Source organism: Balearica regulorum, chromosome 1, assembly GCF_011004875.1.
Source record: "Balearica regulorum gibbericeps isolate bBalReg1 chromosome 1, bBalReg1.pri, whole genome shotgun sequence".
Classification (NCBI taxonomy): domain Eukaryota; kingdom Metazoa; phylum Chordata; class Aves; order Gruiformes; family Gruidae; genus Balearica; species Balearica regulorum.
The window spans coordinates 207052682-207068725 of NC_046184.1; the positions used below are offsets into that span (position 1 = coordinate 207052682).

Consider the following 16044-nt stretch of genomic DNA (forward strand, 5'->3'; position numbering starts at 1 on the left):
CTAACTATTTGAGTTAGATTAGCTTAGCCAAGGAAGCTCTGAAAAGCAATTGATTAGATGTCTGCCAGTAAGGCTTCGCCAGTGCTGCCCATGCTGCAGACGTGCCTACGGGAAGCACGAGAAGACGTAGGAGGAGTGTGCATTGCAGACACCAACAAAGGCATAGAGAAACAGGGTGTGTGTTTCAGCGATGCTGTTTCCTTGTCCCTGAGCACAGAGCCGCTGTGCCAGCCTTGGGTGCATGAGACTCTCCACTGAGCCCCTGCAGTTGCCCAGAACAATCAGGCTAACGGAGATCTCCTAGAGACTTTGCAACACAGATACAGACCCGTTATACAAGAATGCCTCTAAGAAAACGGAAGATGCTGCTTACAACTATTTGTTTACATGCACCTATATGGTATAAAAACAACTGAGTTAAAGCTGCAAATCTTTGACCCTTTGCTCTTCCTCCGTGAAATGCCAAACCACCATGGACCAGCTTTTCTGTAGATCTGATGGTCAAAGACTGCAGTGACAGTGGGAACATCTTTTCACTTGTCTGTGATTCTAACATTTGTACTCTCCTTCCCATTTACACAAGCAGAAGCTGACCGCAGCGTAGTCTTGCATAGCTCCACCTGCTAGAACTCTTGTGAAGGAGGAAAGCACTTTCACAGCTGCTTTGTGAGTCAATGATGAAATCAAAATTAGAAGCATAGCTCTGTCCAGACTAGATCTCAGTCCATTCCTTGTGCTTCTAGGGCAAAAGTGATGAAAAAGGTTAAATAACATACAGTTAAGGAAAATTATAGGCTTTGGCAATTGTAAAGATCTGATAATTCATTCAATTTCCCTTATTGCCAGTAGAAGGTTAGCTGGCAGATATTAATAATCTCCTAGAATATATTGTTTAGTGTGGCTCCTGCAGTGCAGTTTCATCACAGATGGTGGAAATATATGGGATATGCATAAAAAAGAATCTGCTGTCTTATAGACACCAGCGCCAGAGGTCTAACCTGGCATGCACACAAGGCCAAGAGATATTTCTATCCGATGCTCCAGCCAAGGATGGCCTTTGTCACAGCCTTGTGCAACTCTGATGACTCCATTGATTTAAACAGGGTTGCACCAATGTAAAGAAAAGTAACATCGCACTCGTTGGTATGAGGCTTATCTGGTGTCTCCAACAAACAATTCACCCTCTCTGAGTTTGAAGAATGTATCACTGGATTACACAGGAGCATTAAAAGTATCTTTTATGTATATGCTTCTGAAGAAAGTCCTAAAGACTAAATATTATTGAAGTCCTAAAATACCTTAAATGATTGTGACTATCTGCATAGTAGTAAATATTATCTTTGCTAAAAAATCCTGTTTTGAGAATTATGGAACTCTGTGAGCATCCCGTTAGCTATCTGTCTGCCTGCTGCTCTGCCTATCCAAGGTCACCAAAGCTGCTGCTCTTTGGTGCACATACATATTTGATTTACAGCACCTTGCCAGGAAAGTAGCCCAGCCTGAATTATCAGCTACACCTGGTCCCTGTGGTGCCTGCACTTCCAGGCTCCCTTGTGCAGAGCAGAGCATCTCACCAACTGTTATTCTGGCTGCTTGATTTCTGCATGTGCCATACCACCAAGATAAGCTCAGGAACGTACCCACGCGGTCTGGCTGCATCAGCGCCGTCCCTGATAAATGAGGAAACAAGGCCAGCCCGTCCCTCGTCGTCCCTCTCAGGTCGATGGTGTTTCCTTGAAAATGAACCCCATGCATGTCATAGTGACTGCCCAGCCCGATGAGGTGCCAGGAGACCTTGTCGTCCTTGCACATGGCCAGCCCTGGCAGGTTACCAAACAAGTAGCCGTTGACAGCTGGAAGAGAAGGACAGAGCCCGGTTGGCAGCAGGTTGGTGGAAACTCATCACAGAGCCTCCTGCCACCTCCCCGGCAAGAGACTTGCAACGCAGCAAGTCACGACGCTGGTTAAGAGGCATTTTGTGAAGTAAAGGTAGCGCTGGATGACACCAAATTAATGCCTAAATGCTATTCCTGTAAACTCTGAGCTTCTACCTGGTTTTTTAGCCTGTAAAATCTTGTAATAGCACTTTGCAGTGATGTAGCACTTCTCCTGCAAGCTTTTCAGGGTGTCTCACAGACACCAATTAAGTGTATAAATTAGGTACCTCCTTTCAGCCTGGCGAATGTGTAATCAGCTCATTAAGGCCATGGAGAGGGCCATGAAGAGTCCAAGTTATAAGGTCAGTTCTGATGGAGACTTTTTATGTGATTTTAACCTTTGATTTCCACTTTTACTTCCAAAATGTATCTCTTTCTTTCACAAGGGTGTTATGAGGGTAAACTCCCTAATTCTCAAGTGCTCTCTGTGATCACTGGCTGAAAGATATTACAGTAGAACAAAACTTTATTATGAGATACCACCTCATAACAGAAGAATAAAATAGATGGGTGCAGAAAACCCCAAGGTTCTCTAACAATATATATTCTCAATGCTCTTCAGAAAACTAAAGCAAAGAGAGGTTATGTGATTTGCTCACGTCTGTCATGTCAGGAGCAACTCGGAGGAAGTCCATGCTGAAGTCAGATACTTACATCCAGAAGTGATGTTTTAAAATATTATTGGCCATTCCCCTAGCCTTTGCCTCTCTGCTGGAGGTGGGAGCTGGCAGAGCAGAGTGGGTGGACCTTCATTGTCTGGGTCAGTGTCAAGGCCAGCAGTGAAATTTAAATCACCAGTGAACATCGGCCTTCTCTGCAGTTGGTGCAGACTCCGGCATTATGCCTTTTTGTAGACCCAAGTATTGTATCTAAAAGCTACGCTCCGTTCCCTTTCTCCAGGTGTAGTTGGTAGGTAGATGCATCCATTGCTAATGACTGAGGTTTCTATATGCACTCCAGTCCACTGCAGTCAGCTATGAACAATGATAAAATCTGCCAACTCATCTTCCTAATATGATTGAAGAAAAGGTATCGTTAACATGTATTAGATATTTCATACCATGCATTTTGTTGGATTCCTTGAAATCTGCATCATTTTCATCTACTTTTGAAGGGTCTCCAGTAAATGCTTCAATATTCTTGTTCAGATACCAGCTGTCATTCTCATCGAAAATTGAAAAGAGGAGGTAAAATTCTCTGTCTATTCCTTTCTGTAGCCAAGAGGGAACCCAAGACATTAAAAACAAAATTTGTGCAGAATCAACCAAGTATTTTTTTTTTTTTTAACAAAGCTTTCTTTCCCCCCAAAATTGCAGCTGCCTTCTTACTACATCCTTCTAGAGACAGGGATTGGTACTCTTCCATCAGCCAAAAGGATAAATAAAGTGACCGTTGACAACTGTGCTGGTTTTGGCTGGGATAGAGTTAATTTTCTTCATAGTAGGTAGTACAGGGCTATGTTTTGGATTTGTGCTGGAAACAGTATTGATGACACAACGACGCTTTAGTTACTGCTGAGCAGTGCTTACACAGAGCCAAGGCCTTTTCTGCTTCTCACCCCACCCCACCAGCGAGTAGGCTGAGGGTGCACAAGGAGTTGGGAGGGGACACAGCTGGGACAGCTGACCCCAATTGACCAAAGGGTTATTCCATACCGTATGATGTCATGCTCAGCATATAAAGCTGGGGGAAGAAGAAGGAAGGGGGGGTATGTTCAGAGTGATGGTGTTTGTCTTCCCAAGTCACCATTACACGAGATGGAGCCCTGCTTTCCTGGAGATGGCTGAACACCTGCCTGCCCATGGGAAGTGGTGAATGAATTCCTTGTCTTTCTTTGCTTGTGTGCATGGCTTTTGCTTTACCTATTAAACTGTCTTTGTCTCAGCCCATGAGTTTTCTCACTTTCACTCTTCTGATTCTCTCCCCCATCCCACCATGGGGAGAGTGAGTGAGTGGCTGCATGGTGCTGAGCTGCCAGCTGGGGTTAAACCACAATTACTTAGGATGGAAAGATGCATTCATTGCTAATAAGTGCACGGAAAAGATGGAAAACCTAGGGATGAGCCAGAATACTGGGGAATGACAGTTTCATCTTCCTAACCATCCTCTTAGGTCAGCTTTTACGCTGAGGAATGACATTTGTTTAATCTCTTAAAACTGAGCTGGGAACTGGGCAAATAACTGGCCCGTATGGGAACCCCTCCTCCATTGCACGACCCTGCTGGCAGGGACAAGCGTATGTCTACATTGAGCACCTGCGTCCCGTCGTGATTCAGTGTGTTCTTCCGACAGACCAGCAAAGGACCCACAAGGCCGGAGTTGGTGTCCTTGATGGCATCAGTGGCTGAGTAGTACAGATAGGTCAGGCATGGGGGGTCGCTCTCTGTTGGACCTCCATTTTCAGGCACCCTCCATTTGTATGTGAAGGTTTCTCCTGGCTTAACATGGGCTCCTGGCTTCAGATAGCCTGCAGAGGTAAAAATGACAAGCATCAAAGTTATGGGAAGGTTTTGTCTTCCTGAACATAAGCGTTAGCATGGAGTCAAACATGGCGGCTGATTTCTGTGGACAAACTCCCCCTTGCAGCCACAGCTCGAGCACTATCCCATAGTCTGGGCAGTTATGCCATGGGGGCATCTCACTGGAGTCCTGTGCCATGGGGACAACCAAGCCCATTACCTGCAGAACAAGTTTAGCTGCTTCATGCAGACACCTTCTGACGCTATCTGGATTATCGGGATTCAATCAGACAAGACATGCAGAGCTCATCCTTGTGCTTAAATGGCTTCCTCTAATGTTTGTAGCTTACCTGCCCTATGGTGAGATTCATCGGCGGCATGAACACAGACTTGGGCTTTTCATTAAGCATCAACAAAACAATTACGTCAGCGAGCGGAGCTGCAGCTGTGGCTCTTTGGAAATTCAAAACAAATCTGATCCTGGTAATTGTTTCTTTTTGATTTTGTAGCAATGCACAGGAACCTCTGTCAGAGTCTCCAGAGGGCGGTTGCTATTACTTTTTTGGAAGCTACTGTTAAAGGATTTGGGCCTTTGTCTGCTGCCGTGCACTGGGTGGCTGTAACACCACTCGTGTAATTTAGCCACTGTAAAAAAGTGTTGGTATCCACTCAGGAGTTACAAAAGGGACTTGAAAGGAAAGTTGGGAAAAGGGGTCATCCCTGCACTCTTTGTAGAAAAAAAAAGTGCGAGGTAACCTTTCTGGTCTTTGCTATGAGGAAGATCAAATCAAAAATTTTGTTTAACGCTTAGGTATCCAATGACTGGAATTTCTTAGCATGGTCAGATGTGTCTGGCAGCAGCAAACTGCACCAATCTAATACTGCTCTCTAATACTCCAAGAGAATACTCTTGGAAACTTGTGAAAATAGCAGTATTACATATGAACACATACTATTTGCTGCAGAACACAATACAAAGTAGAGTGCTGCTTCAACAGCAACACTACTGCATTCATCCTAATTGCGGCTTACCAGTATCTAAAGGGGGCCACCAGGAAAGCTAGTGAGGGACTGTTTATCAGGGAGTGTAGTGACAGGACAAGGGGGAATGGGTTTAAGCTGAAGGAGGGTCGATTTAGATTAGATGTTAGAAAGAAATTCTTTACTGTGAGAGTGGTGAGGCACTGGAACAGGTTGCCCAAAGAGGTTGTGGATGCCCCATCCCTGGAAGTGTTTAAGACCAGGTTGGATGGGGCTTTGGGCCTGATCCAGTGGAGGGTGTCCCTGCCCGCAGCAGGGGGGTTGGAACTAGATGATCTTTGAAGTCCCTTCCAACCCTAACCATTCTATGATTCTACGATTCTATCCTGCAACAGTGGTCAATAAGGACAGCATTCATTTGGAGTTAAAAACCCTCTGAGATTGGACAAGTGTCAAATGCAACATGAAAGAGTATTTCCTGAGAGCACAATTGAACAAAGATGTCTGCAGACATCTGTAGATGTCTGTAGGTACATTTATGTACAGTATTTTCATATGAATAAATTGTACTCAGACAATGCGCAGCCTTTGAAAAAAATCATTTACCTTCAGTGCAAACCTACAGCCCCTGTAGGGCCTCTACATGTATACACTTGTAGATAGATATGACGGAAATCCAAGACACAAGGGTTACAAGGAGAGAAGGGGCAGAAAGATTGTTGATGAATCTGGAGTCAGGTTCCTCTTCAAAGACCCAGAGATGTGCAGCGCACACTGCTGCTGAGTTGTAGGATTTGGTTGGATTTTGCTCCACACCAAAGTGTGCAATGCTATGGGTGCTGTTACTGGTGAGCGTTAAATGAAAGCACAACAGGACTGCGAGCAGAGGGAAGCTGCACTTCCATCAGGGAACTGCATCTGACATGGGTGGCGTTAGGATGTGTGCAGGTAACTTCAAGGCTGAACTCAAGCCAGTTGTTTCGTGATGCATTGGGGCCCGTTGGCAAATTTGTTGTGTTGCAAGGTCAGCAGCTAGAGACAACAGAATTTAATAAACCCAGGCCTTTTGTATTGATTTCATTGTATGATGTTATGAGTTTTACATGTTGACCTAATTCTCTTAGCACAGTTCTCAAAAGAGGGATTATGTCCCGTGAGTTTCTTTCTGATGTGTTGCAGTGGAAACAAAGCAATTTAGACAACAAGAAGCCTACCTTTCTTTTCAGTGCTGCAAGCGCAGCAAATACTTTTTCAGAGACCACAACATTATCTCTGTAGACACAATGGATGGGATTCAGCTCACCTTGCTTGAGCCATCTAAAGCTTAGTCGCTAACCCAAACTCTAGGCTTCTTCTGCAGTTGATGGAGATCGAAACACATCTCCAGAGGGTGACCTACTGTCTCCTAAAAAAGGTGTTCAAAGTAAGTGGGAACTCTCACTCTCTGAAGGGTTTGTTTCTTGTCACTGAATGAAAAAGGTGCCTACCATTTAAATATAACATTTAATGGTTAAACTTAGGTGATAAAAATACTATCCTTGCACAAAATGAGAGGAAGCCTTTGGTAAATGCTCCATTTCAGCATTTACATATTTATGAGGATTAATAAGGATAATCGCTGCTTCACATTCCAGGTCAATCAGATGAAAGCTGCCTTTGACACTGACTATCCTGACAGTGAAGCAAGGGCAATGACCAGCCTGGATTAGAGAATCAGGAGTGAAGCAACCCAGAGAATGTGGATAACTATATCCAAAGACTCAGCAGGGTCATCATGCCAGATCCTAAGCTTCATAATTCTGGAGAATGTCCAGAGGAGATCCACTGACTACAATTGAGTGATATTAGATTATAACTAATATAAATTGGATTGTACTTTTGATTTTTGCTCAACATGGACCTCAGTGAGTTTTAGACGCCTTGCGGGGCACATGTCCAAGGGGAAGAACCAGCACATTGGCAGACTGGGGAATCCCATAGGTTATGACATGTAGGGTAGATACAAACTAATCAAATCATCCCTTCTGTGCCTTAGCATCCACAAAAAGGGCAAACCTGCAAAGCAACAGAAGATCTTTAGACTCAGGTATTCTGGATGTGACAATACGGCTGTACAGTCAAAACTTACCATCTAAGTAGGGAGCACCTTCCGAGAACTTGCTGAAGCTTACGCCGTGGGCCATAATGCTATAGCTTCTTTTGGCTTTGTTGGCAAAAGTAACTAGTACTGTATCTCCCACTTCAGCTTTTATAACGGGGCCTTAAAAAAGAGAGTGAGGGAAGGTATTAGAAGAACTGCCCGCTGACATATTTCTGTCTAAATGAGAGAGGGCTGACTGGCAGCTGCATGCACAAAATTCCCCTTTGGATCCAAGTGGATCTGCATTCAAACCTGATCTAACAACAGGAGGGGAAAATATTCACTGTACCAAGTATTCCCAGGTGCTTCATGTCCTCTGACCGGATCTTCTTCTTACTGAACGTTGCGTCAGTATATTCCACATAGCAAACTTTCCAGTATTGCCCTCCTATTCTGTCAGTGCCTTGTGTGAAATATATTGCAGATTCGCTGTGGAATTAACAAATCGGACTGGTTAAATAACTGGAGGTTCAGGCAGAACCCTTCATTTCAGATAAAGTTATTACTCCAGCCACAGGAGAAATGGCCCCCCAAGTTAGTAGTTTACGTACACTTTTCTAGCAGACAAAGGGAGATATTACTGGTCTGAATTACAGTTATAAATTAGTTAAAAAACAGGCATTCATTGTGCATTAGACTTCCATGTGTTTAACCCCAATTTACTTAGGGCAAGATCTATGTCAGCTTACCCCAAACTACCTCACGGCAAGACCTGTGGCATTACGGGTGCACAACGTGTCTCTAATCCTCCTTAGTTTTCCTGGGAGATACTGTAATACAATTTATCTTCATCAGTAATATCAGGGGGAAAAAAAATCTACCATTATGGCACCTCTGAGATACACCAATTGCAAGTGTGAAAGCTGCCTGAGGAGTCTCGACGTAGGGTCATTAACTCTGCTGCACTTCGCATACCTCACCAGGGCTCACTTTCTCCACGGACCTAATGGAGCAAGGTAAGTGCTTCCAGAAGGCAACCCCGAGAATCGCGGTTACAGATCTAACTTCCCAACAAGGTTGTTTAAATCCAATGCTCCCCGCCCCTTTCAATTAAAATTAATAACAGTGCAGGACCTAGCCCTGGTGAATCACTGGGGAAGTCTCACCCAGACTCCTGAAATTAAAGCACAACAGGAGAGGACAAGAAAGCTTACCTGCCAGTGGCGTTTAAACCCTGCCCAGTGAATTTATCATAACCGTCAGGTCCATAATTCCAGAGCACTTCCTCAGCAGCGATATAATATCTTCTCTTGTGACTGAGTGCTGAAGGCCAAGACAGGTTTTTCTGGCAGATCTGAACATCATAGAGTGCCTCCATGCCACCTGGGAGGAGAAAGAGTCTGGAGACAGTCCTTGGCCAGTTGCAGAGTCAGCAATCTCATGGGTACAAATGCACATTAAAAACTCAGAAAAGGAGCTACATGGATTGACAACAATTACTAGGGTAAATTTCTGGTTTTAAAGATTTCCTCTGCCTACACTGGGCCAGATGTTAGCACCCTTCTCTTCCAATGTGCTACTTAATGCCACAGGTGAAACCTACGGACATCAATTGCACTCTTTAGTGGGCTTGATGTGGGTAAGGATGGCAGAATAATTTTTGGGGTCAGAGTGCCTCCTGAAGTGTGCAAAATGGCATCATCTCCCCGTGACTTTCATTGAAATAGAGGCTGGTTATTACCACACTGACAATATTTGTTGCTTGCCAGAATGCAGTCTGTTTTGCCTGATACAAATCACACTGAAATCAATGTGCAAGTTCTTAAAAATAAAAATTGTCCCAATTTGCCTCTGATATGATAATTACACATTGTCTGCTGTCATGAAACCTAGTTTATGATACGTGCTTTCGGGCTCTCACACCACACAAATATCACAACATCACCACCATACAGGTTGCCCAGAGAGGTTGTGGAGTCTCCTTCTCTGGAGATATCCAAAACCCACCTGGACGCCATCCCGTGCAACATGCTGTAAGTGATCCTGCTCTAGCAGGGGGGTTGGACTAGATGATCTCTAGAGGTCCCTTCCAACCCCTACCAATCTGTGAATCTGTGAATCTGTGAATCAAATTCCTTCATATAAAGGTTTCTGAAAACGCTGCCAATTTTTGTCTGATTTCTGTAAAGGAAAAAGCTATGAAGTGTTCAGCTGGCATGATTTTTCTTAATGTGTAAATGCTTATCTACAACAAAAAGCGATGATGAAGGCTCCTCTCATTGCTCATCAAAATTCCTAGTTTACACAGAAAGCGTGGTGTCAGCATTGGATCTAGCAAGCCTTCCTCATATGAATTACACAGCTAAGTCATTCATACTAGCTGAAGATTTGGAGCAAGATGTATAATTTCCACTGGTGACTAAACTCATATTCATGATGTTTATCTGGTGAAATAGTTCCAAAGTGTTCAGTTAGTCACAAAAAAACTTTCAAATCCTGCTTCCCCTGGAAAGATCTCTCAGTTTTCTTTTCCAAGCATGGCAGAGGCTGGAACTTCTGAAAGGATGAGGGAGATCTATAGCAGCGTACCTCGTAAGTGCTCATTAACCTGGCACGTTATCAGCCACCTCCCAGGGTTCCCAGGAGTCATCTCCGCTGTGATGAATGTTGCTGGGAACAGACCGACGACATCTGCCCTCTGATCTCTGTTAGTGAACGTGTGGCCGTAGAAATATGCAGCGTGGATATCTATCTCACTTCCCATGCCAAACAAGTGCCAGGACATGGAAGTGTCAGCACACATCTCCAAGCCGGGGAGATTGCCGTAAATATAACCATTAATAGCTAAAAACAAAAGTATGAGACTTTATGAGAGGTGAAAGAGAAGTGTCAAGTGCCTCTGACCCTATTTCTAAGGATGATCCTTTCCTGGCTCAGAAAAGAAACTGTCCGAATGTCTACACTGAATGAGGCTCCTTGATGAAGAGTAACATTTTGAACATACAGCTTACAGCTCTGGATGATCAAATGGCCCAAATTCTCTGTTTGGGTCTGTAAAAAACTTCCTGCATGATATCAAGATGTTGCAAAGGCCAAGTCATCACCAAAAAGGCCTGATAATGAAGTTAACTTGTTCTGCAGCTATTTAGCGTGTCTGAAATCTATTTCCTCTTATCCTGAGTCATAAATATATCATTTTATGGCAGGTTCAAGCAATTTAGATTTTAAAATTATGATATCAGTCAAATCAGTCTAGTCAGCTCTCTCTCCCTCAGCTTCCACATCTAACGATGTATCAGGACAGTAAGAGAGTGAGACTCATATTTTGGAAAATATTCTAGCTCCTAGGCCTGTGGAACAACTAAAATACAGAGAAATATCTGAATTTAACTTCTTACACCAGATCTCCAAATGACACAAAGTACTATCGGCCGATGGATCTCTGAAGGGCAGGAGTGGTTGTACCAGCCAGCCCACCATCTACAAGGCCCTTTGAGAAATGCTGAAGTCCTCCAATACACACATCTCAAAGTGCTCTGCAGCTTGCTTTTCTCCTTTCACAGCTGGTCACTCACCAAATGGCTTAAATCTGTTGCCTAAGATAAAATGCTAAACAAGTGGCAGAGCGGGGCATGAAAATCAAATATCCTTTCTGCAAACCAGTGTGTTGTGCTGTATGTAGGGAGAGGCTTTTTATCAGCACAGTACTTCAACATCCTGAGCCATTCCTTGCTGACACAGATAAAGCAGAGACATCACAAGTGACAGAAAGTCCTACTGAAATGAAAAGAGCCTGGTCACTGCTGTAGGTCACCATTTGCTCAAGAGTCTTGCTCACCATGCATTCGGTTGCTGGTTTGGAAACCTTCATCTTCTTTGTCAACTGTGGCTGGTTCTAAGCAGAAGGTATTTATATTCTCATCAAGGTACCAGCTGAAGTTTTCATCTACAATGCTAAACATCAGGGCAAAAGCATTAGCAGCACCAGTCCCTTCTACTGAGGTCTCATCTGCAGTTCCTAAATTGTAAACGAAAAGGAAATTGATAAAAAAAGTCTTGGAGGGGATTGAATTTAAGAGTGGTAATAACTTTGGAGTGCTCAAGGAAATACAGTGCTCTGCCCATGATCTATAGGGCAGGATGAATCTCACCTAATTCTGCTCTTCTAAGACATCTTGACCCCACTCCAACAGCCTTTGAACAGACGAGTGCCTCCAGAAGGCAGTTCATCTCATCTAAGTCAAGTTGATATTTCAGGATCTCTTTGATTTGACAAGAACCTGCCAGTATCTGTGTTCCCATTTTCCCCATGTCTGGCCCACTACACCCAACCCTGCCCTTTAGTCAGCATTAGCATCTGTGTGCCTACACAGTGAGCCAGGTCATGGGCCTGATCCAGCCAGAAACCAGTGACTTTTTTTTTTTACTAGGAATTAAGGAGAGGCAAGTGGTACCCCATATTTCTGTTGCCTTGAAGTGACTGGTGAACCATACCCTCAGAACAGCTGTCTAAATGTGGCTCACTCTCCATGGACTAATGAGGAAGCCTCTACAATTATCTAGGAGTAGATACTTAGATTTAAAAAGGCTGAAGGTAGGATGAATATGATCTATTCAGGCTAAGTTCAGTACAATTGTCTGAGTGACCATTTGGGGAACAACCTGAGACTATAGGAGTGGAGATACTGAATAGTCTATTATTAACCATTGGCAGGTTTAGACTTCATCTAATGGTCCAGTCTGCCTCTGAACTCATGAAAACCTTTGCTTCCCCTGTCTCCTACAGTAGGGAGCCCCAGAGCCTTGCTGTCTGTCATGAAGGAGCCACCCACCACCGTTGGATGGAGGACTACAGCAGTAGCATCATGCAGGTATCCACCTTGATGAATTCAAGACCAAGAACGCAGATAACCTGGTCTTTCAGGCTAGGGTTGTTCTGAATGTGCTATCTCCTGGCTTCGTGTACTATCACATAGTTATTGGCTCAGTTTCACATATTCAGGCAATTCTGCGGATATCAAAGACTCTCAGGGAGCATTAAACTCTGAGACATTTGAATTGTGTGAGCAAAGCTGGAGACCAGCCTTATCCTTTCCACGCTGAAGTCTTTTTCTTCTTCACATATAAAACCTGCTTCACTTATATGTTCTATATATAAAATCAGGGCTGATTTTGTACTGTGGGAGGTACTGGAAAGAGATGGCAGAGTTACACGTACCCAGGGGGAGAGGGGGCAACCCTCAGCTGATAGAGGGGCTCGTACATGGTCCCTGACAGCTCCAGCACAAAATTAGCAGGCTATAACGTACACAGGACAGACTGTCACCTCAGCTGTTCAGCGCACATCCCCGTATGGTTGTGATACACAACTTGTGAGCAAAAATAAATATATAATCCATACGGTGAAAAAATTACAAAGAACATTGGGGTTTCAAATATGTAAATGCTAATGCTGAAGTCACCTGCCCAGACCTAATTTCATTTCCTGGGCCATGAGTCCTCTGCTTCTCCTGAAATGATCCCTGTTTGGGAACATTTACTTTTGGTCTCGACCACAACTGGCTGGCCACAGAGCATGCTGCAGTCCCTCCACCAGCTGAGGCAAATCTCTCGTGAAGCCAAAGGGGAGCAGGAAGGGGGTTGTCCCAGAGCTACAATACCTACCCTGGGATGCTCCTGGAATGGCCCAGCTATTCCTTGCCCCTTTTTATGGGCTATGTAGGGATAGACTCTAGACCATCATGTTTATACCTGTAAGCAAAAATGACTGTTAAGATGCCAAGCTTGGCAGAGGGGCTTGCTTTATCAGTGGTTCTAGCTCAGTACCTTTTTTACAAACCAGCAGTGGCCCAATTAAACCAGATGCAATATCTCTTGGTGTGTCAATGTGAGAATGGTAAATCCAAGTCAAGCAGTTTGAGTCTGCCAAAGTTGGGGAATAATCTTTCCTTACTGGCCATGTGTATGTGTAATTTCCACCGGGAACAACAAAGTCGTCCTCTTTGCTTTTACCACCAGTTCCATCAGGGTAAAGTGCTCCTATTGTATTAAAAGGAAAAAGGAAGATTTTAGCCCTCCCCCTTAACTGTTTTCCTTAAATAAATGAGTAATTTCTTCTATTTTATCACAGATTTATAAAATAATAGCAGCACTCACGAACACAGAATCATTGAGAAATTGTGAAAAAACTCAGAACTTCTGATAAAATGATCAAAGATGTTGAGAGTTAAAATCCAATATTTATCAGTAACCAAAGCTTTAAAAATACATTAAGTCTCTAATTTTTCCTTGGCTCTTTACTCTAATCACTCATCTACACATTTTGTCAGCTAACGTTGTCTATCTTCTCACAGAAAACTGATGAGAGTAATGAATGTAGGCAAATCCATACAGTCATCTAATCAAAATACACATGCATGGTTTGAGATTCTGAAAATTAAATCATGCCTGCTACAGCCCTGTAGAGAGGAAAACATTTACTTACAAGAACTCCATCCATTCAAACAAGCTAGAAGTACAAGGAAGAAGGGAAGTTGCTTCAGTGACTTATAATTCAGGAAAATAATTCAGGAAAAAAGACCCACCTAACCTGTTTCAGTACTGGATTTATCCCAGGCGTCGAAGGTTTGTGGCAAAAAGTTTTAAGAGACTAGGCTGTTCCTGGTTTTAGTCATCAGCTGCAATTACTGATGAGTTTATGAGAGGGTGATCTAAAGTCCTCTGATGTCAATGGCCAGAACAATAAATACTTGGACAAACTTTTATCCATGATATTATCTACTCCAGGGGAAAAGGAGAGGAAAAGGCAAACCAGCTTTTACCTTCAGAGTCCTTATCATAGAAAACCCCATGCGGATGCACAGAGTATGGGCGGGAAGCAAAGTTTTTTAGATGGACGATAAAGACATCCTCTTCTTCTGCCTTCAGGACTGGCCCTAGGAACCCCAGCCAGGCTGCTTTGGGGATCTCCTGGGAGTAGGTGTCATCTGTGAATTGCCTAAAAACAGCCTTTTTGTACACACGTCCTATCCGGTTGGCTCCTCTTGTTGCATACACACTTGCAAACCTAGTGTTGGGAAGGGGAAATAATTTAGAGACAAAAAAGCTCCTTTAAGAGTTGATCAAATAACTAGTGCTTGCAGTGCAAGTAAATAGCTCCCTGGGACGTATCACATAGCTGATGGAACAAAAGCTGAGGAGTAAACCTGGTCAGCGCTAGCAGGGTCCAAGCCCGTTTCTGTACGGTAGCAGTTATCCAGGTCTGGTCTTTAGCACTGTTACTACAAGTCTTCACTTAAGGACTAGCCACTTAGGACTTTCTGTACAATTTTAGCAGCTTCTCCATTTTTTGAAGGTTTGAAACCTCACGTCTGACAGCATGACTGTTCAGAAGGAAAAGAAAACCAAATTAAGTTTTCCAAAAGCCAGTAGCAGCGATTCTAATCAACTAGTTTGACACTCCAGAAGAGTAGCATGAAATAATTCTTGCATGAGATGCATCATTTCTACATTCCAGAGTCTATGTTTATAGCAACTCTAAGTGATGGAGAACCCACCATATGGTCAGTGGTTGACATATTATAGTTATTAAATACCTGCTCCCTTCGAATCCTGAACTGCATTTGTAGTCTAGCATCATCTAGCTCCACACTCCAACCACTGGTTCCCATCAAGCCCTCTCTCAGATCAAAGAAGTCACATACCATCAAGAGCTTCTTTTCTATGCAGGCACTTGCATAAGTTTTAATTAATTGACTAAATTGCCTCCTACTCTTCTTCTGGACAAACCAAGTACACTGAAATTCTTTATGCAACAAATCTTTCCCGAAGCTCTTTTCTGAAAGCTTTCCAATATTTCTCTATCTCTTTTGAAGTCTGAACACAAGAACTTCACATAATAGGCAAGTAACATTCCAGCTAAAGCCAGAGGTGCTCCCAGTCAATATTTCTTACACAACTGGGAATTAGTTTTTCCCTTTTAACTATAACATCATCCTAGCGACTCATGTTCATCCCATCTGTTATCATATAAAATCTTTTTTTTTACTTCTCTCCAGGTTACAGCTGACAAGTATGATACACATTCTAAATATCCCACACAAAGAAAGTAGAAATGAACACCTTTGGTACACAAACAGCAGTGGACTGCATGACCAATTTCACCATAGTTGACTGCTCTGTGAGTTTGTGCGTCCCCTGAAGATTGTTTTAACTTTCATGCTTCTTAACAAACTCATTAAAAAGCTTTTTCTGAAGTATCACTGGTAGAAATGTAGCAATTTCATATTTATAGTGAGTTTTTGTGACTGGCCAGTTCACATGCTTGAACCCATTTTGTTTAGGTACTTTGTTTAGGTGTTTTGTTTAGGTGCTTTTATGCAGTGCCAGCAACCTAAGTGTTGGATGTCACATGAGTTGAAAGATATGATTTGTTATAATTTCTTCACCAGAAGATCCACTACTCCCCCTTTTGAAGCCATTGCTGCTTGACACCATAACTCACAACATCCCCCATCTCTGGCCATTACACCTCCGTGGCCACTATCTAAACCAGAACCTGAAGTGATCCGGACATAAAAGCCTCCAA

The 16044-nt window shown here is 43.3% G+C and overlaps 1 protein-coding gene across 1 annotated transcript in view; it reads right to left on the bottom strand.

The window, feature by feature from the left end:
* The window catches only part of HEPHL1 (hephaestin like 1), a 35501-nt gene that overhangs the window by 11477 nt on the left and 7980 nt on the right, over positions 1–16044 (bottom strand). Inside the window, exons 2-11 of the mRNA XM_010304201.2 lie at positions 14279–14523; positions 13284–13496; positions 11296–11475; positions 10047–10301; positions 8672–8840; positions 7807–7946; positions 7506–7637; positions 4193–4404; positions 2998–3148; positions 1641–1853 (exon numbers count right to left, since the gene is read on the bottom strand). Coding sequence (XP_010302503.2) covers positions 1641–1853; positions 2998–3148; positions 4193–4404; positions 7506–7637; positions 7807–7946; positions 8672–8840; positions 10047–10301; positions 11296–11475; positions 13284–13496; positions 14279–14523 — 1910 coding nt within the window. The remainder of the gene's footprint in view (positions 1–1640; positions 1854–2997; positions 3149–4192; positions 4405–7505; positions 7638–7806; positions 7947–8671; positions 8841–10046; positions 10302–11295; positions 11476–13283; positions 13497–14278; positions 14524–16044) is intronic.